General features: G+C 43.9%; 1 protein-coding gene across 2 annotated transcripts in view; it reads right to left on the reverse strand.

Moving 5' to 3' along the window:
- The window catches only part of SLC12A2 (solute carrier family 12 member 2), a 189,107-nt gene that overhangs the window by 25,599 nt on the left and 135,563 nt on the right, over positions 1-27,945 (reverse strand). The window contains exons 20-24 of one of the 2 annotated variants that reach the window (XM_089677750.1): positions 22,547-22,626; positions 8,849-8,980; positions 4,200-4,247; positions 2,851-2,973; positions 790-901 (exon numbers count right to left, since the gene is read on the reverse strand). In XM_089677750.1, the coding sequence (XP_089533876.1) occupies positions 790-901; positions 2,851-2,973; positions 4,200-4,247; positions 8,849-8,980; positions 22,547-22,626 (495 nt within the window). The remainder of the gene's footprint in view (positions 1-789; positions 902-2,850; positions 2,974-4,199; positions 4,248-8,848; positions 8,981-22,546; positions 22,627-27,945) is intronic. The other variant, XM_089677757.1, reaches the window with a different exon arrangement.

Raw genomic sequence — 27,945 nt, forward strand, 5'->3', positions numbered from 1 at the left:
ACTCACCCTGTCAAAAAATAAAAGTCAGCAGGTAGAAAAACTGTAGCTGCTGACTTTTAAAAAACAGACACTTACCTGTCCCTCGGTCCCGTGGTGTGTCCCCTGCAGCCCTTTTCACCAGCCGTCCTGTATTCCAGGAGGCCGGCATCTTCATGGTAGGCACCCGGCTGTGACAGCTTGCGGCTTCACAGCCGGGTACCCACTGCACATGCGCGTCATGAATGGTCCTGTAGTCTTCTGGGATCTGTCACACGTCCAAAAGACTACAGGGAGGGAGGGAGGACACCGGCGATTGGACCGAAAGTGGGAGCAGGTACCTGTCAAATTCAGGTACCTCTCCCCCCCCCCCCTCCCAAAAAAGGTGCCAATTCTTAATGGGGAGAAGTCCTTAAAGCGGAACTTCCCCTTTTGGGTGGAGCTCCGCTTTAAACAACCAATCTCTGTTATGTGGAGGAACCCACACATCCAATCAAAATTCATCCAGTCCATGCAGGCCTGGGCAAATCTCAATAAGTGTACGGCCGGCTTTAGGTAGTAAATGTTGATAGAAAACTGAAGCTTCCTTCCAAAAGACTGGAAAGTGTTAGATAATCAAAATGACTTTTTGCCACTGTTATCATACAGTGTCATTTAAAGAAAACATTGCAGCAAATCAATGGCAATGAAACAATAAGAAGATAATAATAAACAAGACTGTGTGGCAATCAAAGATGGCATATATATTAGCACTATAAAGCCAAATAAACTAGAACTTGAAAGAGATAGAAAGAAAAACAAAAGAACACATACGCTCTGCGGTCGTGGTCTATCCTGTTTATTTTTCCACCTATAAAAACTCGGATCTTGCAATCACTCCACTTCTTTTTTGTAGTCAACAGATAAGGTATCAGCAATGTAAGGCCTAAGCAAAATAAGAAGGTTGGTTGGGATGTCATTAAAGAAAAACAAATGGAACATATGTAAACATGTGATCTCAACATGGACAGCAGCTGGTGCTTTTTAGTCAACCCCAACATATACGCGCAATATCTGGTATAATGTTCATGACATCCCTCTAGCCACTCTTCTAACCAAAACAGTCTCCAACAATCAATAAGCAGCACAGATTTGCACCCCTCAGAAAAAGTTCAGCATCAATCAACTGCAAAACACAGCTGAATCTTTCCTCAGGGAGTAACAATGGGAACGAGGTCAAACCGTGCATCAGATGAAACTGAATAGGACTCAAACAGTGAACAGGAACAGTGATCTGATCAGCTGGAGCATCTCTGAACATTTGTTCTCAAGCCAAGCTCTACAGAACCTGCTGTGTATTACTGCCGGAGAGAGTGGTCCAAGCTCACCAGCTGCTTCAGCACTGTTTTCAATGGCAAGCAATTTCTGAAAGTGCTACATGCACATCCCATTATAAACTGCCCCCCTGCCTACAGGACACTTCCTGAGTTATCATGGCCATTAGCCATATTAAATTTGATACTATTACAAGTTAAGAAGAACACAAGTTCAGCAAATAAAATGAGTGTTGGCGAAAAATAAAATAGAACAGGATGGCAAATCCTTATAAATTATTGAGGCCCCTCCCTTGTAAGATAAAGAAAAAAAAAGAAAAGAAGTCAGGGTGTTGCACACAGAAGGTTTTTTATAACCTTAATACAGAGAATGCATTAAGGTAAAAGAACCTTCTACCTTTACAACCATTTAAATGAGGTTGTGTAGCAAAACAGGATAAAGCTGGCCAAACACCAAGTGATTTTTGGCTGATGAACCGTCCAAAAATTCTCTCAATGGTTGGCCCTGCTCCATTTGATAAAAGTCAAGTGGTTTGATCAACACTTGTCAAAAGAGCTTGCTGGAAAGATTATGCCTGAATAGTGGCTGTATACAACCAGATGCATCTTCTCAGCACAAACGTGTATATTAGGCCAAAGGAAAATGGTGCACTTTTAGCTCCCAAGTTTATACAGAACAATTGCTTGGCTAAGAAATTATCAGCCTGCTATTTCATGTGTATGGATAACAATAGTCTTGTTCAAGAAATCAGTAATTACCATACACCTTTCCGAGAAAGGGAAACCCTCAAAACAAGCTCTGCTGTAGGTACCTGAGGTCCGATTTAAAAAAAAAACAAAAAAACAAAAAAAACAACCAATGTAGTAGCTCATCATTTGAATTATTACAAGACTCATCCACCTTACCAACGATTCAATGTTTGCTACCCCTCTCTACAAAGCCATCCACAACTTGGCCCCCAGCTACATCACTAACCTAGGCACAAAATAGCAACTAAATTGCTCTCTTCATTCCTCCCAAGACCTCCTGCTCTAGTTCCCTTGTCACCTCCTCCCATGTACATCTTCAAGACTTCTCCCAAGCCTCTATCATCCTATGGAATTCCCTACCCCAAACTGTCCAACTATCTCCTAATCTGTCCACTTTTAGGTGATCCCTGAAAACTTTTCTCTTCAGAGAAGCCTATCTTGCCTCCGCCTAACAACTGTACATATATTTTCTCCATCAGCTCATCCCCCACAGCTATTACCTTTAGTATCACTTGACCCTCCCCGTTTAGATTGTAAGCTCTAACAAGCAGGGCCCTATGATTCCGTCTGTATTGAACTGTATTGTAACTGTACGGTTTGCTCTCAGTTTAACGCGCTGTACAAACTGTTGGTGCTATATAAATACTGTTTATTATTAATAATAATATTAATACAAAAATCTTTAACATAATATGCATATTATAAAATGCATTGGATCTGTGACCTTAGTGAATTGAAGGTGGTCTCCAAAAAAAGCAAGTAATATATTTTATTCTTATTATACATCTTATTTGACCCTTCATATAGCTACCTCCATCGTCAAAGAGCCACCACACATCAATGGTACTTTTGCCTTGTTTTCTCTGGAACTGTAAGCTGGCGTCCAGAAGTCTCTGGTCTGCAGAATTCAGTGCTACACCTTGTCCTTTGGAGTCTGCAAAGAAAACATACAAAGATAAAACAACATACACCGCAACATTTTTTTTTTTTCTTTTTTAACCACAAAAGAAGAAAAAAGAAGGAAGTAGTAAGTGAACTGTCTGTCTCGTAACACAGCCAAGATTACTTCTCTTTTTTTCTTCTACAGCAAAATGGGTCTCCTTGATCCAATCCTCCAGTCACAACTTTAATACCCAAGCACGCTGAGGTGACATAACAGTTCATGTACTTGCCCTGCATTGAAGTATTTTACAGATAAATGGCGCAGCACCTAAATTTCAACCAACAATAATGTCTTTATGATCAGTTTTTTCTCTTACGCCATTACAAATAATGCTCATCAGCACCTGATGCTGAGACAACTGGTTGACCTTACAACCTAAGAGTAACAAAACATGGATCACTATCAAAGGATTAGTATCTCCAAATCTTTACACCTTGGGCCTCCCTCCCCTTAATATGCCACCTCGACTTCTGTCCAATTTTTGCTTTCAGTGGAGGAAAGGTAGGTCAAATTATCGGTGAAGTACACACATTTTTCTGAAAGCACTCGTAGAGGGTGTCCTTTAATAATAATCAGAAGCATAGATTGTTCTATTGGAAGGGATGAGATACAATGAACTGGAGCACTGCCTTTGTGTAAAGACTGAAAAAAGACCCTAGGTACCCTGGTATTTTTTTTTTTTACTTCTGATTTGTTAAATCCTGAAAGACTAGCAAATCTAATCTCAATAGTAATGGGCTTGTCAGTAAAATCTATAACACAGAGGGCCTGCTTAACTCATTTTACCTATAATCATACATGCAATCATCCTAAAATAACCTACACTAAAAGATTCCATGCTCCAGTTTCAACTCATTGTTCAAGCAAAGCATAAATTTAAAAATCTGATTCAGCCTGTTCACAGACATACAATAGGAGAGAGCCTCAAAAAGTAGAATATATTAAATACTGAAAAAAAACCCTAAAAATGGGGAAAAAAATCTTAACCTGCAAAAAAAGTCAGGTTTTTTGCCTCATTACCGACTACAAATGTATCTTTTTTCCAAAAGTCTTGGTCATCTGTCCAGGTGTCACTTCTATCCTACAGTGAAATGTGTGTCATGGTCAAGAAAAGAAAACTCACAGAAAACACTTAAACATACAAAAAGGATACAGGAAATAAAGAAAAGATTAAGACTAAGAAGGGATGTAACTAAAACAAAAGTGATAATGCCTGCCTTTTTTCAAAAGAGGTTGTGTAGGTGTTTTTCCATCGTCTTCATCATCTGGATATTATTTAAAAAGAAAAATGAAAATAAATGTTATTTTTGCTTAGCTATGTTAACACAGGCAAAAAAGAAGGGTAACCTTAAACTCTTAGGCTCAGTTCACACTTTTCCGTCGTCAAGCAGTTTTAACACACTTTTTATGTGCGTTAACATACTTTCATGCATTCTCTGCTACTTTTTTTAGGTTCTGTTAACCAATCATATAGTAAATACAGCTGAGGTTGTTATGATTGTGGGTGGTTACCATGTGCTAGAAACACGTTTTCATGTGCTGCCATTGCCATTAGGGCTTAGAACATACACTAATGCAATAAAAAATGGATCTGCGCTTTTTGGTCAACACAGGGTACATATGTAAACTAGCACCATTAAATACAATTGCAAAGTTGTGCACGTTCATTGACACATAACATCTAACATGTGGTAAACCGTAAAGGTATGAACAGGGCCTTAGTCCACCACACGTGGTTATTTCAGTTTTGGTACAGGATAGTTATGTGTATTACTCTTTGGTTTCTTTCAGACTTTGACAATTGAGATATCTGAACTTGAGTTTCCACAATGGATACCTGTTTCAGCTCTTATAAAAGGGGTTTCCCTTGGCCTCACTATGTATGAAAAGAAATACAATGGAAAAAAAAAAATTATGTGCCCTCTGCTGCAGAAGCAATTATAAACCAAAAGGGGCAGGGATGGTTACATCACACAAAAAAGGGGTAAATACCATTTGTTTACAAAGTTTGGAGACCCCTGGCCTAAATCAAAGGGCCAGTTTACTGTCCTTCAGACTTTGAGGGGACTGGACTGTGGCCAGTGAGAGTAGAAAATGCTCTGGTATCAATGGGAGTAAACAATGCCCCATCATTGGCATTATTGGGAGAAATAGTGTCCCATTGTTGGTATGAAGGGGAGGAAAAGTCCTTGTTGTCAGTGGAAGGAATAGTGCCCCACTGTTGGTGTCAGTGGAAGGAATAGTGCCTAGCATCAGTGGGAGGAATAGTGATCCAAGGGCTTAATAAAGGCAAGCAAAGAGCTGCATCCAGTCCCTGGACCACAGTCGGGAGACCACTGATTTAGGCCATGCAGTGTGTGTGTAGGTTTTGTTTTGTAAGAAGTTCTGTTCACAAACTCCAAACAGATAGGTTCTCTGAACTCTAAAGTTAGTGGAGAATGGTAATACAAGATATACCATTTCCTTCCATAAAGCACTCACTCTAAACTTTAGCACATGCGAATATATTTCATTCAACCCCATGTGTACACCTGTGATTAGTAAAGACAGGCAGGGAAACTGTAGACAGTAAAAAAATTACTCCACAACATGAAAACATTTTAAATGGTAAAACTAAACATATACTGTAAGACATACAGTTATACAGATAAATATACTTAGATTTTATTTTGGATAATTATTTGCAAACAATCAAGCAAAAAAGATAAAATTTGGAATTAAGTTTTTACTACAGGTTATCCATAACAAAGAGTAAGAGTTTTAAAATTGTCATCCACCCAACAGTGCTGCGTAGAAGCCACCATAAAGGTGGCAGTGCAAACCATCACCGGGAAGCTCTTTCTGCTTTTGGACAAGGCCCACTAATGACACTATCAATATAATCCAGTAATCAGGGTGACCTTATCTGCTGCTGCTTTGTTGTTTAACCACCTCCCGCCCACCATATAGTAATATGACGAATGCAAGGTGGTTCTCTCGTTCTGGAAGGACGTCATATGACGTCCTCCCATTCTAACCACGCATGCGCGGCTCCCGGAGCGCGCAGCGATCGGCGGTGCGCTGTGTCCCTCAGACACAGCGGATCACCGATCCACGGAAAGAGCCGAAGATGTCGGCTCAGTCATGTGATCAGCTGTGTCCAATCACAGCTGATCACATGCAAACAGGGAAATGCCAGTTATCGGCATTTCTCTCCTCTCGAGCTGTCATGCTGACAGCTCGAGAGGAGAGCCGGTAATCGGCATTCCGCGGAGGGGACATGTACACCGATCATCAGAGCACTGATGATCAGTGTGCCCAGATGATCAGTGTAGCCCCAGTAGTGCCACCTGTCAGTGTCCATCAGTGCCAGCTGTCAGTGCTCATCAGTGCCAGTGCCCATCAGTGCCACCTACCAGTGCCTCCTTATCAGTGCCCATCAGTGCAGCCTATCAGTGCCCATCCCTGCAGCCTCATTAGCGCACATCAGTGAAGGAGAAAAATCACTTATTTACAAAATTGTAAATTGTTTTTTTTTTCAAATTTTTCAGTGGTTTTTGGTTTAAGAGAAAATAAAAAACCAAGAGTTGATTAAATACCACCAAAATAAAGCTCTGTCACAAAAAAATGATAAAAATTTCATATGGGTACAGTGACCGCGCAATTGTCATTCAAAGTGCAACAGCGCTGAAAGCTGGAAACTGGCCTGGGCAGGAAGGGGGTATAAGTGCCCTGTAGGCTTGTGGTTAATATCTTTAGATTCATTAACACTGCACAGAGCTCTAAGTACCAAACTTTTGGTGCTGAGGTTTACTGTCCCGCCGGATGCAAAAATTACTGTGGGTTGCTCAGCATCCCTATTATTTTCAAAATCAAAAAGGTGCTGTATGATTGGTGATGAACATCACAGTATTCCCTTCTCCAATCAAAGTGCAGCCTGTGTGCATTGAAAAGAATGCAACACATTTTGTGAATGGCGTGGCTGACAGGTGACCAACAGTGACCTCAGTACTATCGACGTAACTTACTGAATTGTGCAGGGGTAATGGAAGTAAAAGATTTAAATGTTGAAGCGGCACACATGTGACAGACTGTATTGGGGATTTTTTTTTAAATTGCAAATGTATTAAAATAGGGCTTGCATGGAGTTCAGCTTGAAAGAGAGGTGCACCCTCCACCGCTATGGCAGTCACTTTTTTCAGGCAACAAAAAGCCAATTTTTTATAAATTACTCCCCAAGTGGGTGCGAAGCTAATAAGCATTGCAACCTCGGGGGCCCTAAAAGACTGGAATTAGCACTTGTGGAAGCAGGAGGTTTAGTCTCAGAGTGGTGTGCACTGCATCAGCAAGGGTAGAAAAAGTCTCTTAAAGGACAAGTTCACCTTTTGTAACATGGTACACCTATATTCACAATGTTACAGATGCACTGGCCTCTGCTCCCTTCCAATGCCCTGTTTTGACAGATACCAGGGGATCTTCTCCCCCGCCTGGCTGCATCATTCATTCATCACAGTATTCTGTGAATGGGAAAACTACAAGTATGGATAGCTCTAGGCTTCTCTGAGCTTCCTGTCACTGTGTAACTGCCTGTCTGTATCGGAGGTATGGGCAGACAGCTACACAGACAGTCTGAGGGACCTGCTAATCATGGGTACAATGCATTAATAAAAAAAATAATAATAATAAATTCATTTTTTTTACCAGCAAAAAAAAATGTGTGTTTATTATTGGGTATACAACAATCAGGCTCTGCAGAAGAAGGTGCTCATGTGGCCTCTGTAGTCAGCAAATAGCATGGTGACCCATAAAGTTCTGTATAACTGTAGTGAAACCTCAGCCTAAAAGGGCAGAACAACTGGCAGAGCTAAAGAGGACTCTGATGACAGAATAGACTGGTAACTAGATTCTAGGCTGCAGATGCTGGCACCAATAGTGGGGGCTTCTTGTAGGATCATTAGCAGAATGTGAGCTGAGGGCAACTGAGCGCTTTTCCAATTGTGTCTAGAATCAGACATGTTGCGATCATGTGGCAACTTAGGGCTTAGAGTACGAGTGAAAACCTTAGCTACTCATGAAACCCAAAGAGTTGGTAGTAGATGAGGGCCAGACAACCTGAGGTGACCAAAGTCACTGTAGACAGGCAGCAGGAACAGACTGAAGATTGGAGCTCTATGTGGCTCTTTGCAAGCAGAAGCAAGATGTTTCCTTGACACTGTATTGCAGGAAATCTGGCGTGGATAACGTGCACACAACACTACCCAGCAGATGATGTCAGCATTAAGCCCTTCCTTCTGAGAAAACTGACAGGAAGTGGTAAATTCAAAAGGTGCCCAGCAACGAAGTGAGTCTTAAGAGAAAGGTCAAGTGCTAGCGCAAAGCTTTAGGCTCTGGACCTTGAAAGCACTCTGCCGCTAACTTGTTACCAGAATGGAGCCTGGAAAGCTCCTTACGTGGAAACCAGTGCCCAAAGGTCTTTTCCAGGTCCATTCCCACAATGTCCAGTCCAGCAGGGTCCAGACCTAGCACTCCAAAAGCAAGGCTGAGGTTTTCGCCTCCACAGATACCTGCAGGCAAACACCCAAGCCCTACCCGTGATGTAGAGAAAATTCTTGACTGAAGAAAACATTTTGAAGAAAAAAAAAATGGTGCGAATAAAAATAGGTTAGTCTTTTATACAGCAGAGCTGAAGAAAACATGGTTATCCTCCTCCTAGGATAATAGCAAAAAAACGAGGTATGTTGGTGGTAGGTGGCGGGCTTAGTCTACAGTCTTTGTTTTGCCAGTGTGCAACCCTTCTGTAGGCAGGAGTACACCCCAAAATGTGAACGACTTCTTATGACCCTCAATGGAATAGAAACAAATACAACTTCACACATGATGTGGATACCTTTTCTCATCATGGGACTTGTGTCACTTGAGAACTGTTTCGAAGACTCTGCCTCAGCCTTTTTACTATAGTCTACATTTACGATCACATCTTTGGTACCAGGTGACTTCTCTTGAGATGACAGTAATTCCTCTGGAGGAATAAAGAAAAAAAAAAACAGAACAAAAGAACAGATTAAAATATAATCACCAACATCATTATTTGTCATACAATCATATATTTATAGAACCTCAATTATCTACTAATTTGTATAGATTTTTTACAAAGAACGCATTAGGGCAAATATCACCAAGTTATGCTATTAGAAGGTTTTGGGATGTGGCAAAAAACCAGCCTACATAGGAAGCTGACAAAAACAAATTTACATGTGATAACTGAACTTCCACACAACAGCTACACTGACTTCCAAATACTCTGACAAGCCAGACCACAGAAAAATCAAGGCAGTTATTCTCCATCACTCAGCATTAAAAAAACCAACAATATGTGTAGTCAAAGTTCAGCAGGAAAACGAACAAAAAAACTAGTGGGCACAAAACATTTGCAAATTTCTGTAAGACATGGCTTAAAAGTTACCAGCTGAAAGCAACACAAGCTTTTGCAATGACTAAATGATAATTGTATCTGAGTCTCTATAAATAAGGAGAGCCACATTTGTAAACAGATTACAGAAGAAAATTCATAGCAGGTAGTACTATATATGCATGCAGTGGTGTATTTAGGTTTTCCCCTCCCCAGTGCACCCCCGCTGTCTCTAGGGCACCAACACTTGCTGAGAAGAACTTAGTGTTCGGCCACATCTTTCTGTGAAGGTGTCAGTGGTATGAGCAGTGTGAAAGTGTCATTAGTGGTATAAGTGGTGTGAAGGTGTCAGTTAATGGTATGAGCAGCACGAAAGTGTCAGTAGTCTGAGTGGTGTCAGTTAGTGGTGTGAGCAGTGAGGTGTCAGTTAATGGTATGAGCAATGAGAAGGTGTCAGTCAGTGATATGAGAGGTGTGAAGGTGTCAGTCAGTGATGTCAGTGATAGGAGTCAGTCACCTGGCAGTCTCCAGTCAGTATCTGTCAGCTCCCCCCCCCCCCCCATAGTATACAAAGTAGTAGTGTGGAGATCACTCACCGGGCCTGGCAGAGGGGTGCATGTATTGCTGGTATGTATCCTCCTCAGAGCCACATTGTCTGTGACAGCAGAGGCGAATTAGCCACGGCCCACACTGCCTGCTGGGATTGTAGTTTTCTCCTCTGGAGGCGGCGGGTCGGGGGCAGGGGAAGGACTACAACTCCAGGCATGCAGTGAGCCGGCCAGGCAGTAGGCAGCCCTGAGGGTCGGTGCTCCCGGAGCTCTCTGCAGTGTGTGGTGGTGGAGAATGGATAGCACGCCCCCCCATGAAAAATGCCACCCAAGTCGGAAGACTTGTTTGTCTTGCGGTAAATATGCCCCTGTATGCATGTCATAGGAAAGAACCTCAAGAAAAAAGATTTAGCTTAAAGTGATTGTAAACAGTTTTGCATAGAGCAGCTCCGATCCTCCTCTTTCCAGGTCCTCCGCCAGCACTCCTGACTCCACCCCCCTTTCCCCCCCCCCCCACTCATGAGTGCTCGCTCCCGAGCCCTGCTCTGTGTGTCAATAAGACACAAAGAACAGAGCTCAACCCTGGCCCCCCCCCCCCAATCCTGGTCACTGGCTCTAATTGACAGTAGCGATGGCTCCTGCTACTGTATCTGAACCAATGAGGAGCAAGAGAGTCGAGAGAGCCTGGTCTCTTGTGCATACTGCTGGATCGAGATTGGGTTCAGGTAAATATTGGGGGGGTTGTGAGGGAAGTTGCACACAGAAGGCTTTTTACCTTACTGCAGAGAATCTAGTAAAGTAAAAAAACTTCTGCCTTAACAACCACTTTAATGCAAATCTTGTGTTACACAACATGTGTTAATTTGCTTTTGTCAGCCATGTTCCCATTTGTTTAAGTTGTGCCAACACCTAGCCCACTCCACCTCCAGACATCAGCCTACACCACCTCCTGACACCAGGCCTTTGGCACCTCCTGACGCCTGACCCTCTGCACCCCCTGACGCCGGGCCTTCTGCACCTCCTGACACCGGGCCTACAGCACCTCCAGACACCGAGCCATCAGCATCCCCAGACGCCGTGCCCTACAACACCCCCAGACACCGCGCCCTACAGCTCGTCCAGTCGCCGAGCCACTGTACCCACGGACGCTGTGCCACAGCACCCACGGACGCCGGCCTACAGCACCCACAGACTGCAACTAGCCAGCTGCTGACCCAGCCGCCCACCACTCGCACTCTCCTCCTACAGATGGACACAGATGAACTCCACCACAACGTGACAAACTCTCCGCATCATCACGCCCTGATATGAAACCTCTCACCTCCCCGATCTGACCAGCACTCCGATCACCCTAACATGCCACCTGCACTCCTCCTCCTCGTATTCCTCTCCTCCATTCCCAAAATTGCCTCCCTCTACCCCCCTACTCCCCCAAAACAGCTCTACATTGCTCCTTCACTTCTTCCTTATCCCCACTACGGCTCTCACCACCTCCTCCTAATACTCCACTCTCCCGCCGACCCACACGCCACCACTAACAGATCCACACGCTCCTGCACATCCCGTTCCCATGCCACCTTCCTCACCCTTCTCCTAACCGCCGGTGACATCTCCTTGAACCCTGGCCCCCCACCTCCCCACTCCCCCTCTAGGAACCCTCCTGCTCCCGCCAGCCGCTGCAACCCCCTCAACCTCATACCCGTCCCTCTCCTCCCCGCATCCACCCCTCCTCTCTCGGTTGCACTCCTGAACGCCATTCGGTTTGCAACAAGCTCACCGCCATCCATGACCTCTTTGTCTCCCACTCCCTCAACTTACTAGCGGTCACCGAAACCTGGATCCAAGCCACTGACTCCACCTCCCCTGCAGCACTCACTTTTGGAGGCCTCGTCTGGACCCACTCACCCAGACCAAGTGGTCGCAGAGGCGGTGGAGTCGGCATGCTCCTGTCACCACTGAGCACCTTCCAGGTCCTCCCTAACCCCCCCTCCCTAGCCTTCTCCTCCTTCGAGGCCCACTGCATCCGGCTTTTCACTCCCACCCCCCTGAGGATTGCAGTGATCTATCGGCCTCCTGGATCCGTATCCCTCTTCCTGGACGACTTTGCCGCCTGGCCTCCCTTCTTCCTCTCCTCTGAGCTACCGACCATCATCCTCGGGGATTTCAATATCCCCATCAACGTCAACAACCCGGCTACTTCCCAACTCCTCCTCCTAACCTCTTTCGCGCTCACACAGTCCTCCACCCACACTGATGGGAACACCCTGGACCTCATTTTCTCCCACCTCTGCACCCTCCACAACTTCACTAACACACCCTTCCCCCTCTCTGACCACCACCTCCTCACGTTTTCCATCTCTCCCTCCCCTAACCCCCCCCAAAGCGTGAAACCATCACCAGCCATAACCTCCGCAACCTGAACCCGGACAATCTCCACTCGGCAGCTGACCGCCTGTACGACAGTATCCTTCCACTGACATGCCCTGACCTGGCCACTACTGCGTACAACGACTCACTGTCAGCTGCCGTAGACTTCCTGGCACCCCTAAACACGCGTAACATCAGACCCCAACCGCTTCAACCCCGGCAGAACGACCATACAAAATGTCTCAAACGACGCAGTCTCGCGCTGGAACGATTATTGCGCAAAACCAGATCCCCTCGAGCATTCTCCCTCTACAAATCCGCCTTCCTCACCTACACCACCTCCCTCCACGCCGCCGAGCAAGCATATTTCGTAACCCTCATCAACACCCTCTCCGCCCTGTCCTCGCCGGCTCTTCTCCACTTTCAAATCCCTGCTCTCTCCCCCCCACCTCCACTCAGTACCTCACTCACCGCCTACGAGATTGCCAACCATTTCCAAAACAAGATTGACACAATCCATAAGGACATTGTCAATTCGCAATCTACCTCTCCACCTAGCCTCCCTCCCTCCATCACCCCCTCAACTCTCCCCTCCTCAAAACCACACTGCCCCCCACCATACCTAACGCCCTGCACATTATAACCTCCCCAACACTCCACTCCTTCAGCCCTGCTACCACTGAGGAGGTCACTAAGGTATTCACTAAAGCCCGCCTCACCACTTGCCCCCTGGACCATATCCCCTCACAACTCCTCCAGTCACCCCCCTTCTCCATCATTCGCTCCCTCACCCACATCTTCAATCTCTCCCTCTCTACTGGTGCATTCCCCTCCCCCCTAAAGCACACACACATCACCCCCATACTCAAAAACGCCTTGACCCCACTGACCTAAACAACCTTATACCCATCTCCCTGCTGCCAATCACTTCCAAGCTCCTTGAGCGCTTAGCCTACAATCACCTAAGCGCCCACCTCACTGTTAACAACCTCCTTGATCCACTACAGTCTGGCTTCCGTCCCCTACACTCCACCGAAACCGCCCTACTTAAAATCACTAACGACCTGCTAACCGCCAAAGCTAATGGCCACTACTCAGTCCTCCTGCTCCTCGACCTCTCCGCGGCCTTCGACACCGTCGACCACCCCCTCCTCCTTACTAAACTACACTCCTTTGGCATCAGGGACGCTGCTCTCTCCTGGCTCTCATCCTACCTATCCCAACGCTCCTTCAGCGTTACCTAGAATGCCACCTCCCCCTCTCTGTTGGAGTCCCCCAAGGCTCTGTCCTCGGACCCCTCCTCTTCTCCATTTACAACTCCACCCTTGGCAAACTGATACACTCCCACGGCTTCAACTATCACCTCTATGCCGACGACACACAAATTTACCTCTCCACTCCTCACCTCACCCCCTCTCTATCTGCCCGCATCAGACTGGATGTCGCTCCATTTCCTCAAGTTAAACCTGTCCAAAACCGAGCTCCTAGTTTTCCCCCCAGCCCGCGCCCCGCCCCCCATCCTCACTATCACAACTAGCAACGCCACCATCAATCCCACCCCACACGCCAAAGCCCTGGGTGTCACCCTGGACTCAAACCTTTCCTTCCAACCTCATGTCCAATCACTATCAAAGTCATGCAGGCTCCACCTCCGCAACATCTCCAAGATACGTACGTTCCTCACCCAAGACACTACTAAACAACTCGTACACTCCCTCATTATCTCACGCCTGGACTACTGCAACTCCCTTCTCACTGGCCTACCCAAACAAATGCTATCCCCACTCCAGTCTATCCTGAACTCAGCGGCTAGACTCATCCACCTCACCAACCGCTCCATATCTGCCACCCCCCTCTGCCAGTCCCTTCACTGGCTCCCGATTGCCCAACGCATTAAATTCAAATTACTAACTCTGACAAACAAAGCCATTCACAACGCTGCCCCAAACTACCTCACTGACCTGATACCCAAATACCACCCTACCCGTGCCCTTCGCTCCTCACAAGACCACCTACTCTCTAGCTCCCTGGTCTCCTCCTCCCAAGCCCGACTGCAGGACTTCTCCAGGACTTCCCCCATCCTCTGGAATCCATCAGACTGTCACCTACCCTCCTCACCTTCAGGCGCACCCTGAAAACCCATCTCTTCAGGGAAGCCTACCCCACCCTCACCTAACAACCAATCTCCTCCACTCCTCTTACCACTCCATCCCCCACAGCCACTTCCTCCTGTACCACTATCCCCTCCCTCCTAGATTGTAAGCTTGAAAGAGCAGGGCCCTCGAACCCCTCGTGTATTGTATTGTACTGTTTTGTCTCATTATCTATCCCCCACGCTAATGTACAGCGCTGAGAAAACCCTTTGGCGCTATATAAACACTGTATAATAATAATAAGTTGTGGGTGAGAAGTCACATTGTTAACCATCTAACATGGAGTTTGGAATCTGGGCCACTGGATTCTGAAGGCAATTTGACATCGATAGGCTTGGGCAGCTATTGATTAGGTACTATTGATCATTTAACTTCCACTCGGACAAGCTAACAGATTAGTAGTAATTATAACTTCAATGACAAAATGCATCTAGGACAGAAAAAAGAGAGGATGCTGCAAGTATGAAAATGCTGAAAGTGTAACGCTTTATCACCCTTTACACAAAGTTAGACTAAAGTGAGTGAGAACCTGCAGTCAAGCTTTGATACATTAGTTTAAAAAACTAGCCTTAAACAGCATCTAGAAAGCTGGAACAAACGGTACTTTGCCCCCTGGGGAACCGAACACATTGATAAAAGTAATGCTTCTTTAACTAGTTTATAAACTGAACACATTTTAAAATATTACTAAAGTCTGAGAGGATAGAGATTTTATGATATAATCTGTAGGTGGAGATGTGTGCTAGCACTTCTATGTACCAGTGGGTAATATTAAATGGTCTGAGAAAAATTGGACTAAGCCTATGGAGTTTGAAAACAGACACTGAACTTCAGGAAATTCCTTTCATCTGAACCATGAATTAGACTGATTAGTAAAGAAAGGCATCTACATTTTTCCCATGGAAGAAAGTTATCATACATTTACAGTACCAATCTAAATAATCGGTAAGCTGCTTTTATCAAAAAGTGTAACATTAAAATAATGAAAAATACTGAATATATACAGCTGGACTGGGTAATCTGAGTGTCTAAGGGTTGGAAATTGTCATTTTTATTCTCTTTTTTGTTTTTGTAAGTGCATCCCAGTTGGGGATATTCTCACCACTCCCTATCCCGTTCCCAGAACAGGAAAGCAGGGTAAATCTGTTTAGGAGAGAGCAAATAAAACTTTTTTTTATACATGTTATGTACCTGTAAAAGCCTCTGTAGACTGCTGCTGGGCACTGACATCTTAAATGTGATATCAGCAAGCCCAGCAGACTCAGAGCAGTCATCATTCTGTAGGTTTTTTTCTTCATTCCTACCCAGCAGCTACACAGAAGGTTACAGGAGAGGACTATGATGTGAGAGGAGAGGGGGTTGTGCTAGGGAACTCACTCAAATTTACTAGCAAATTCAAAGGCAAACTGCAAGTGAACAAATGTAAATGAAAAAGAAAAATACTACAAATAAGCATTTAAAGTTGGTTTCCTGTGCTTTTACCTTCAATTTTTTTTTATGTTAGCGACAGGGTTTCTTTAGTTTAGTTTAGAGTGGAGAGGGGTGAGGGGTTAGAACAACTAAAAACAACAGTTTTTAGTTCTGTCCATGGCCAAAGGTCATGTGACCCAGAAGAAGAGCATTGTGGGAACTGCATTGACCCCTGATATTGGTATAGCGGATTGCTAGGAAAACCAAACCTAAAAAGGTACACGGTTAAAGTCTGTCTGACATGACTTGCTTAGTGCTGGCTGAAACAGATACTTAGAGAAATCCTAAAACTTAGACAACTATAATTTTATTGATTCTGCCAGGGTATGCTATAGATGTAATTGTGAACCATAGTACAACTTCCAATGAATTTAACATGATCACCAGAAGTGAATCCTTTAAATGGCATCTAAGTGTATTGCAGCTTTATCCCAAACATTTTCAAAACAGCGAAAAGTAATGCTGAATTTCCCTTGGGGGGGACATAAAACTTTCAACAGTGACAATGCAGACTACCCTATTCTTGGCAAAGGCAATGCTGTATGACTTCCAATATCTCCCTGTAAACCAGTCAAATACAGTACTAGAAGCAATTTCTCCTGTAAAAGACATGCCCCCAGTACATCACAGGATAGTAAATTAGAAAGAACCTTACATGCCTTACATTACACCCATTAAACATACACTTTAAAAGAAAACAATGGCACGGCTTGCCAGATATGAGTATTTCCTATAGTCTCATTTTATCTATAAATAAGTCAGAGCTGCAGCTGTTGTAAAGGGTTGCAGTGGGAGCTGATTCCACAGAATGAAAGGGAAAGTGCCACATAACTCTAAAAACAGAAATGAAAGGGGTCTGATTGGCTCATTTTGGTGTTAGGATTTTACATATCAGATATACATTTTTGATTATCAACAGGATTGGGTTTGTAAAGAAATTTAGAGAAGATGAAGCTGAAGATGTGAGTTCACCAAAATTACAGGAGTGCAAACTGAATAAAAGTTTTAGGGGAACCATTATTTTGTAAAGTGAGTAGGCAGTCATGAGGCTGCCTTCCTGTTGTAAGCCACTAAAGGCACAGTCCAATCACAATAGTCCTGTAGGAGGAGGAAGGGGAATCTAGAGATCTACAGCCATTTATTTTTTTATAGTCAGTTATGATCCAGGAATATACCAGTAGCGCACTGACAGTAAGACTGAAAACAGCAGTTACAAGATAAAGGGCATATATGTTGCGCATATGTAGCAAAGAGCATAGCAGTGTGCTAGCGTGGATTTTAGCACATAGTAAATAGCATTATTGCTTTTTGGAATTCTACTTTAAACTAGTGAACTACAGAGGGCAATGATCCAAACTTGAGAATGCTTGGCCTGCAGATTCCAGGTTACGCTGAAATATGAATATATGCATCTTCAAATCACTTAAAATGACAGAATTTTCGTGTTGCACAGGAGATTACCGTATTTTCCGGCGTATAAGACGACTGGGCGTATAAGACGACCCCCTACTTTTCCTGTTAAAATATAGGGTTTGAGCTATACTCGCCATATAAGACTACCCCTCTTCCAATGCACACCAAATAAAAATGAAAAAACATCAGATTTGATTTCAATATGGTATGCTATTTCAGTATGGTATTCCAATGATGGGGTGCTATTCCTCCCACTGACACCAATGATGAGGCACTACTCCTCCCACTGACACCAATGATGGGGCACTATTTCATCCACTGACACCAATGATGGGGCACTATTCCTCCCACTAACACCAATGATGGTGCCCCATCATTAGTGTCAGTGTGTGAGGAATAGTGCCCCATCATTAGTCAGTGGGAGGAATAGTGCCCCATCATTAGTCAGTGGGAGGAATAGGGCCCCATCATTGGTGTCAGTGGGAAGAATCGTGCCCCATCATTGGTGTCAGTGGGAGGAATAGTGTCCCATCATTAGTGTCAGTGGGAGGAATAGTGTCCCATCATTGGTGTCAGTGGGAGGAATAGCGCTCCATCATTGGTGTCAGTGGGAGGAATAGCGGCCCATCATTGGTGTCAGTTGGAGGAATAGCACCCCATCATTGGTGTCAGTGGGAGGAATAGCACCCCATCATTGGTGTCAGTGGGAGGAATAGCACCCCATCATTGGTGTCAGTGGGAGGAATTGCGCCCCATCATTGGTATCAGTGGGGGGAATAGTGCCCCATCATTGGTGTCAGTGGGGGGAATAGTGCCCCATCATTGGTGTCAGTGGGGAGAATAGTGCCCCATCATTGGTGTCAGTGGGGAGAATAGTGCCCTATCATTGGTGTCAGTGGGGAGAATAGTGCCCCATCATTGGTGTCAGTGGGGAGGAGGAATAGTGCCCCATCGTTAGTGTCAGTGGGGGGGAGAATAGTGCCCCATCGTTGGCGTCAGTGGGAGGAATAGTGCCCCATCATTGGTATCAGTGGGGAAAATAGTGCCCCATCATTGGTATCAGTGGGAGGAATAGTGCCCCATCATTGGTATCAGTGGGAGGAATAGTGCCCCATCATTGGTGTCAGTGGGGGAGGAATAGTGCCCCATCATTGGTGTCAGTGGGGAGAATAGTGCCCCATCATTGGTATCAGTGGGGAGAACAGTGACTCATCGTTGGTGTCAGTGTGGCGGAGGAATAGTGCCTCATCGTTGGTGTCAGTGGGGGAGAGGAGCGGCTGCTCCTTCTTCCAGTTCGGCCGCTTGATTTTCGCGGGGCCGCTCGGCTCCGCCTCCTCGCCGGTGATTGGTTGCCTGTGTGCCTTTCCAGTGCTGGCGCCCAATCACCGGTGAGGAGGCGGAGCCGAGCGGCCGAACTGAAAGAAGGAGCAGCCCCGCTTCCTGGACCGGATCGTCGTGGGACCGGAGCCAGGTAAGGTACAGCAGCCCCTCTGCCCACCCCTGTACTTAGTGTCCGTTGGAGGAGGAGGGGGCTCGAAAAAGTGCCGCCCTGACACCCGGCTTGCACCGGCGTATAAGACGACCCCCGACTTTTCAGAAGATTTTCAGGGGTTGAAAAGTCGTCTTATACGCCGGAAAATACGGTACTTTTATGTGAAGCTGCTCTTTCAAAGCAGAAGAAAACCCTAATTATAACTATTGTTAAAAATGTTCCCTCCTACCTATCCTGCCTAACTTGTATAGAAAATGACCTGTGTACTTACTCCTTTTTCAATCCACACTGGTCTGGTCATGTGATCCTGTAGCTTTGAATAAGGGCGCATTTCACAACAACTGTGAATCCTGGGATCCGTGATGTCACTATAGGATCCCACAGTTCAGCTGTTGTTGGCGCGTCCTCCTCTTCCCTGCAGCAGCCACTGACATAGGGGAGCTGGAGCTGCGGGACTATGATCGAACCAGTACGGATTAAATACAAGTACAGGCACATATTTTTTATTTTATAGGCTAGGCAGAATATGCAAGAGAAGAGGGGAGAAAACATTTCTAAGAACAGTTATAGTTAGGCTTCTTCCACTTTAAAGCAAACCTGAACTGATGGAAATATGGATGCTGACTACATACTTAGAGTTCTAGGTATCTGGCTTTGATACTTTTAGTCACTGCCCTGGTAAAAGATTGTATATTAGAAAGTGAACTCAGGATCCTGACTTACATACACTATATTGCCAAAAGTATTGGGACGCCTGCCTTTACACGCACATGAACTTTAATGGCATCCCAGTCTTATTCTTTAGGGTTCAATATTGAGTTGGCCCACCCTTTGCAGCTATAACAGCTTCAACTTTTCTGGGAAGGCTGTCCACAAGGTTTAGAAGTGTGCCTATGGGAACGTTTGACCATTCTTCCAGAAGGGCATTTGTGAGGTCAGGCACTGATGTCGGAGGAGTAGGCCTGACCCGCAGTCTCCCCTCTATTTCATTGCAAAGGTGTTCTATCGGGTTGAGGTCAGGACTCAGGCCAGTCAAGTTCCTCCACTCCAAACACGCTTATCAATGTCTTTATGGACCTTGCTTTGCGCACTGGTACACGGTCATGTTGGAACAGGAAGGGGCCATCTCCAAGCTCTTCCCACAAAGTTGGGAGCATGATGCCTTAAGAGTTCCCTTCACTAGAACTAAGGGGACAAGCCCAACTCCTGAAAACCAACCCCACATCATAATCCTCTCCTCTACCAAACTTTACACTTGGCACAATGCACTCAGGCAAGTACAGTTCTCCTGGCAATCGCCAAACATGTCCATCGGATTACCAGACCAAGAAGTGTGTATTTTCACTCCAGAGAACACATCTGCACTGCTCTAGAGTCCAGTGGTGGCGTGCTTTACACAACTGCATCCGACACTTGCATTACACTTGGTGATGTAACGCTTGGATGCAGCTGCTCGGCCATGGAAACCCATTCCATGAAGCTCTCCAAACACTGTTGTGCTGATATGAAGGGCATACAAAGTTTGGAGATCTTTAGCTATTGACACTGTAGACAGTCGGTGACTTCTGTGCACTGTGCGCTTCAGCATGCACGGATCCCACTCATTTTAAGTGACCTACCACTTTGTGGCTGAGTTCCTGTTGTTCCCAGTTGCTTCCACTTTTTTATATTACCACTAACAGTGGTAACAGTGACCCATTCTTTCACAGATGTTTGTAGAAGCAGTCTGCATGCCTAGGTGTGAGTGGCCATGGAGGTGATTGGAACACCTGAATCCAATGATTTGGAGGGGTGTCCCAATGCTTTTGGCAATACAGTGTATATTTTGCAGATCAGCAGGTCTCAGAAAACATCAAAGCTATTGGATCAACAAGATAAGCATGTTGAGAAGAGGTCAGTAATGGTAACCTCCATATTCTGTCATTACATGCTACTTTTAAAATTGAATAGAGAATACTATGTAGTGCTTACAAAGGAATGCAAGCTTGCAGCAAAAAAAAAAGGGTGGATGCACATCTGTGCTACGTCATACATGCCTTCTATTATCAAAAAATCCACACCGCTTATAGGAGACAGAAGGCAATGTTTACAAAGTGCTTTATCAGTTAGTAAAATTGTCAACTAACTTTACTCTGCCCATATAATTAGGAGCTCTCAGCTTTTCTGGCCCCCATTTCCTGCCGTACAATGTCCTGTGTAAGGGGTGGAGAAATCCCTGTAATAATAGCTTGTCCTGTCACACCTCGCTCTGGCATGTCTTCATGTCCTTGATGATATTCTTGTCACTACAAGTTGCGTTGCTCACTGGAAAGTGTTACTGATCCCTACTGGTTTATTAAGTACTTTTCTATAGTAAGCTAGTTAAAAAAAAATGTATCTGTGGGCAGAATAAATCATTAAAAGCCATTAAGTACTGGTAGTTCTAATTACCAACGGCAACTGTCAGCTAGGGGAACAGACAGCTGAAATTCCCCTCTAGCTGAAATTATATTTGCAGTGTCATTCTTTTAATATAGCTATCAGCCATTAACAGCAAGAGGATATATATAACTGTTTCTCATGATTGGATGAACCATGATTCAATAGGAACATTAAAAAATATATTTATTTAGATAAAAGGCTTTAACTCTTGAAATGCACAATTACAAAATAAAACGAGTCTGTACTTCACTTTTAAAGACTGCATAACAGTAGACACCACAAGATGGCTGCTGTTACTTTCTTATTATTTTATTTTATATAGGAAAGGCTCTTCTGTGCCTCTCTGATTTAGTTTCAACTTGTAACTGGGGCATGACTGCACTAACTGGCCACTGAGGATGTCTAACTAAACAGTGGGATAGCAGGTGGTAGGCCATAGTCATGCCTAGGCAAACAGCAATGTATAAATTGTGTATTACCCTTTATGCAGAAAAATAACCTACTGCGGAATTGTTCTGACTCCTGTAAACTGATGAATGATGATTACTTAACAGGTTGTACCAGATAATTGCATCTTGTATATTAGAGGTCAGCTTAGTGAATGGGGTCTATTGTAATATTCTGATTTTCTCACTTTGAAATTTTGCATTTTTCTACCTTCGCTATACCTATAAAAAAAAAATCAAAAATGTCCATCTGAGCATTTGATGATGCTTTCATTGACAACAAATTTCAAGCAATTTTTAATTTAAGTACCATGAAAATGTCTCGCTTTCCGACTGACAATCTGATTCTTTGTCAAGTGCATGCGCATAACACAAATTTTTGGGGGCTGGGATATTGGAAATTCATTTGTTACTATTAGATTTAAAAAACTTTTTGCTAACTCTGCATGAAAGAGATTATTGAATCAGCCCTGTTAACCTGTTGAGAAAATCGAATGAATGTTCCGAAAACAAGCGTTTTTGAACAAATATCTACAAGTGTATGGCCAGCAATAGAATACCTACTGAATGAGAAGCCATAACAGGGAAAAAGTAGGGGTCAGCCTTTAGCAAATAATGTAGAGTAGAATCTTTTAGGTTTCCATTACAATTAAAAGGCAGTAATAAAAGTAATAAAAAAAAAAAAGACACCAGACAATCCCATTGTAAATGTAGCTTCATCATCTCTCTTACTTGCTTTAAAAACCCCCCAAAAACAAGCATATATTGGTGTGAATATTTGCTTTTACAGTTCCAGTATGTTTTGATAAAACAGTTTGCATATTCAATTTTATTACTGCAGTTTTATATGCTTAAGACCCAATTACCTTGTCCCTGAAGATGTGAAATATCTAACCCTTCTCTCAGTCGGATGACAACTACACCATACTGGTAGTCAAAAGCATCACTGGAAAAAGAAAAGTGTTATATGGTCACTATTACAGCATAACTTAAATGAATAAACAGAAAAGTTATATTACACCAAGCTGAGGTATCACCTACTGTATATCTTACAATACAGTGGGGCTAATATTTATAAGGAATATAAAGCGGTCTTGTACATATTTAATACATTACACTTGCCATAGATGGATCGAAATTTCAATCCATGTATGGCTGTTTCCAGTTGTGAGAAGGTGATCATTAGAGTGACTTCTCACAAATGGGCTTGTTGGAAAATTTTTGTTCGATCAGCGATGCAGCCGACTGATCAGAGTATTCTGATAGCAGAGGAGCCCCTGCTGTCAGAATACAATAGTACAGCAGTGACGATTCCTTCATCCACCTTGCTTGTGTGGATAGGGGAAACCATTCAGTTTTTTTGATCTGCCTGCTGGTTGATTGAAAATAACTGATCCATGTATGGCCAACTTTAGTGTGAGACATCATTGGAACGTTCCTTAAAGGAGAAGTACGGGTAAAAAACAAACATACATAGTCACCTCAATTCTGCAGCATGGGTGTGATGCTGTGGCTGTCCTACGACAGCTCTAAGACCAAGAAACTGAGTGGTCACATGACCACTGACCGCTCAGTTCCTGGAATTCTCAAAGCAGAAAGCAGCGACTGTCAGTCACTGCTCTCTGCTCTATTCCTCCAGCACTCACTGGAGCGCTGGGCAGTAGATGTGTCAATCAGACAGCTGGGTGGATCCTGACAATATGGACAGGATCCTTCCAGGGCCCGGAGCGGCTCTATGATGTTGATTTGGGTCACAGGAGAGCAAACGTAAGTGAAGTCTTGTGACCCAGAAGAGAGAAAGCTTTGGCTATACTTATCTTTTAACTAACCCATCTGAGAACGCATTGTTCTGTATTAAATTCTTATTTTACAATAAAAGTTTATTTAAAAAAAAAAACACAAAAAACAAACAGGCATAAAACAAATTAACCTATATACTTAAAAAAAACAAAACAAACATTAATCCAAACAGTTATACCTAAAGATGTGTTGTACTGTCCCCTTAAATCAGTTAATGCATCGAATAAAGTGCATCACTCAAACAAGTGAGTCCATAAGTGCTTAGACAGAAATCTTCATAAGCAAAAAAGTGTCATGAGTCCAACTCAAAAGGAACAAACTGCGTGCTTATTCCCAGATGGATAAATCCAGTAAGCCGCCACCATCAAAACCAATGGCTGCTTACCAAATAGTTAGGCCCCTAAATCTAGGAGGTCTGCTAGTGCTCATATGATATCAACAGAAAGCTCCAGCAGTAATGATCAATCTCTCCCTTCCCGCAGTCAGGTAAACATTCTCTCAATAATATTAAAAATGCAAGGAATAAAGAAGGAACTCCATAGTGTAACCCCTAAATCTCAGTGTTTATTAGATAGTCCTCGTCGTCTCTTCTCTACTTTTAACTCTTTACTTTCTCCACCTCCACCCAGTACCTCACTCACTACTCACAAGATTGCAAATCATTTCAAAAACAAGATTGACACAATTCGTAGGGGCACCTTGCTACTACCGAAGAGGTCACTAAGGTTTTCTCAGAAGCCCGTCTCACTACCTGCCCCCTGGATCCTGTCCCCTCACAACTACTACGGTCACCCTCTTCTTCCATCCTATGCTCCCTCACTCACATCTTCAATCTCTCCCTCTCTAACGGTGCCTTCCCCTCCCCTCTAAAGCATGCGCACATCACTCACATACTTAAAAAGCCCTCCCTGGACCCCACCAACCTGAACAACTTAAGACCCATCTCCCTGCTGCCATTTACCTCTAAACTCCTAGAACACTTAGTCTACAATCGCCTGAACTCCCACCTCACCGACAACAACCTTCTTGACCCTCTACAGTCTGGCTTTCGCTCACTACACTCCACTGAAACTGCCCTACTAAAACTCCCTAATGATCTACTAACTGCTAAAACCAATGGCCACTACTCCATACTCTTACTACTTGACCTTTCTGCGGCTTTTGATATGGTTGACCATCCTCTCCTTCTCAAAAAACTCCACTCTCTTAGCCTCAGAGACTCTGCTCTCTCCTGGTTCTCCTCCTACATATCGCAGCACTCCTTCAGTGTTACCTATAACGCTGCCTCCTCCTCTTCACTCCCTCTTTCTGTAGGGGTCCCTCAAGGGTCTGTCCTTGGACCCCTTCTCTTCTCCATCTACACCTTCTCCCTTGGTAACTTGATAAACTTGCATGGCTTTAAGTACCATCTCTATGCTGATGACACACAAATCTATCTTTCTACCCCTCACCTCACCCCTTCAGTCTCCTCTCGCATTACTAACCTACTAAGTGACATATCGGCATGGATGTCACTCCATTTCCTCAATCTCAATCTTTCCAAAACTGAGCTCTTAGAATTCCCCCCAGCCCGTGCCCCCTCCCCTGACTTCTCCATCAATCAACAACACAATCATCAGTCCCTCCCCTCATGCCAGGGTACTAGGTGTAATCCTAGAATCCCACCTGTCCTTTCAGCCCCAAATCCAATCACTCTCCAAATCTTGTAGACTTCACCTCTGCAACATCTCCAAGATACGCCCGTTCCTAACCTTGGAAACCACTAAGCAACTTATCCACTCCCTTGTTATATCTCGCCTTGACTATTGTAACTCCCTCCTCATTGACTTACCTCATCGCAGGCTATCCCCCCTTCAGTCTATCATGAATGCTGCTGCCAGACTGATCCACCTTACTAACTGTTCTGTATCAGCCACCCCTCTCTGCCAATCCCTCCACTGGCTTCCTATTGGCCAACAGATAAAATTCAAAACACTAACAATAATGTATAAAGCCATTTATAACTCTGCCCCAAATTACATCACCGATCTTGTCTCTAAAAATCACCCTAACCGTACTCTCCGCTCCTCGCAAGACCTCCTACTCTCTATCTCCCTTGTCTTCTCCTCCCATGCTCATCTCTAGGACTTCTCCAGAGGCTCCCCCATCCTCTGGAACTCTCTACCCCAATTTATCAGACTATCGCCTACTCTGCTCACTTTTAGGCGATTACTGAAAACCTATCTCTTCAGGGAAGCCTATCCTGCCTTCAGCTAATACTGGAATCTTCTATTCTTCCAACCAGTCCATCCCCCACAGTAACTACCTTTTGTACCACTAGCCCCTCCCTCCTAGATTGTAAGCTCCAAGGAGCAGGGTCCTCAAATCCCTCTTGTATTGAACTGTATTGTTGCTGTATTGTCTCCTGTTATATTGTAAAGCGCTGAGCAAACTGTTGGCGCTATATAAATCCTGTATAATAATAATAATAATAATAAAAGAAGAGTACTCACAGCTATACAAAAGCAAACAGAGAGACCCACACAACTCCAACAAGAGAGGGTTTGATGACATCACCGCTGGCTCCGCACTACTTGTTTCGTCACAGGGGGTATCTTCAAGAACATCAGAGTGCATCAGATCCCTATGCGCTTTGCCGCAGAGGATGTCTTCAAGGGACACATTTCTTTGCAAAGGACCTCTTCAAGGGGCAACATCTGCTAGCACCAGAGTAGTGCAGTCTCTCTGTTTGCTTGTGTATAGCTGTGAATATGTGAGTACCCTTCTTTTATCTAATAAACATGGGAGTTTTAGTGGTTACACTGTGGAGTACCTTCTTTATGCATGTGTAATATTATTTGGAGCATATATGCATGATTATCGGATATCTGTGGATATCATATGAGCACTATCAGAACTTCTAGATTTAAGGATCTAAATATCTGGCAAGCAGCCATTGGTTTTGATGGTGACGGAGCACTGGATCTGGGAGAAAGCACATAGTTTGTTCTTTTTGGGACAGTATATGGGCTTGCATTGTCACTTTTTTGTTTATGAGGATTTCTGTGTCTAAGAACTTATGAACTCATGTGTTTGACTGATGTACTTTATTTGATGCATTGTTAACTGACTTAAAAGGGTTAGCTCTCTTTTGCCCTGCTGGTGTTAGAGCACTGATTTCTTTAATTTTCTACTTCTTTTATGTGCAATTGATAGCCCCTGTATGGGCGTGATTTGTTGCTCCTGTGTTAATTGTTATTAATAAAAACCATTGAAATACAAAAGGGTTAGCTCAACACATCTTTATGTGGAGAGGTTTAATATTTGTACCATAATATCAGTTGAGTGCAGCTGTTATGATTTTTTATGAATACTAAGCTCAGGCACAGATTTACACTTCTTTTCAAAACAGTTATAGTCTCCCTTTAAACAGATTTTTCACTTTTATTAGCAATTGTGGCAGCAGAATTTTACACAATGCTTGCTACTGATCAAAGCAGAGTCTTCGGATTTTAGCAATTTACTTTATACGTTTTTAAAGATGCAATATTATTGAAACGAAGGAAAAGAATACCGTGCTATAACAAGACAAGTTGTAATCAGTCTGGAACGAACAATATAATGTTCCTGCTATTTCCATAAAAGAATTACTACTGTTTCCACATGCGAATTCACCGCAAGCTATAAAAATTTAAATTTAACAGCTTCCAAGTCAAGATTAAGTCAAATGTGCAGAGAATTTTGCAATATGCAAAATATACAATTTTCTGTAAATAAATGCATTATCCGCAGCGTGTTCCAGCTGTGAAAATCTAGCATAACCCAGGCAAGACTTGATTCAGGGAAAGATGAATATTTTGAAACAGTAAATGTCTGTAATTATCTAACTGAAAGACTTGTATGTGTGCTGCTTGCCTCGGCTGCTGCGCCTGTCTGTCCCCCACACAAATACTGTATTCCTTGTTGTTGTTTGTTTTCTTTACTGAAAGCAACTGAGAGCAATGTCATAAATCAAAATCACATTACTCAGCAGAGGGAGCATGCAGCTGAAAAAGCCTTCTCACATCTGGCACAACACATTGCAGAGTCACAAGAAACATAGGGCACCCGCCCTTCTTTCAACCTACAACGATGGGGTACTGTAATCATATAGCCAGAATTACTGCTGATACAGGATTTTCTGTATTTTTTAGCTAAAGGCAAATGGCGAAGGTGTAAAAACAAAACTAAATCTTTTATTATAAATATTAAACATACAGAAAACAATAGGAGGCAAGAAAGCCTTGATGTGTCATGTGCATTAGACGAAATTTGAATTTAAATGTGGTCTTAAAATAAGTAGTCTATGTTAGGTCAAACTCAAGCAGCAAAGCACAATAGTTACACAGAAGCTTTGGGCCTTTTTATATGGCCATTCAATCAGGTCTACCTGTCAGTTTTTCAGGTGGATCTGAACAGAAGATCTGTGGAAGTCTATGGTCAGGCG

This window comes from Staurois parvus, unplaced genomic scaffold (genome assembly GCF_062004578.1).
Source record: "Staurois parvus isolate SC_StPar_1 unplaced genomic scaffold, SC_StPar_1.0 ptg000014l, whole genome shotgun sequence".
NCBI lineage: Eukaryota > Metazoa > Chordata > Amphibia > Anura > Ranidae > Staurois > Staurois parvus.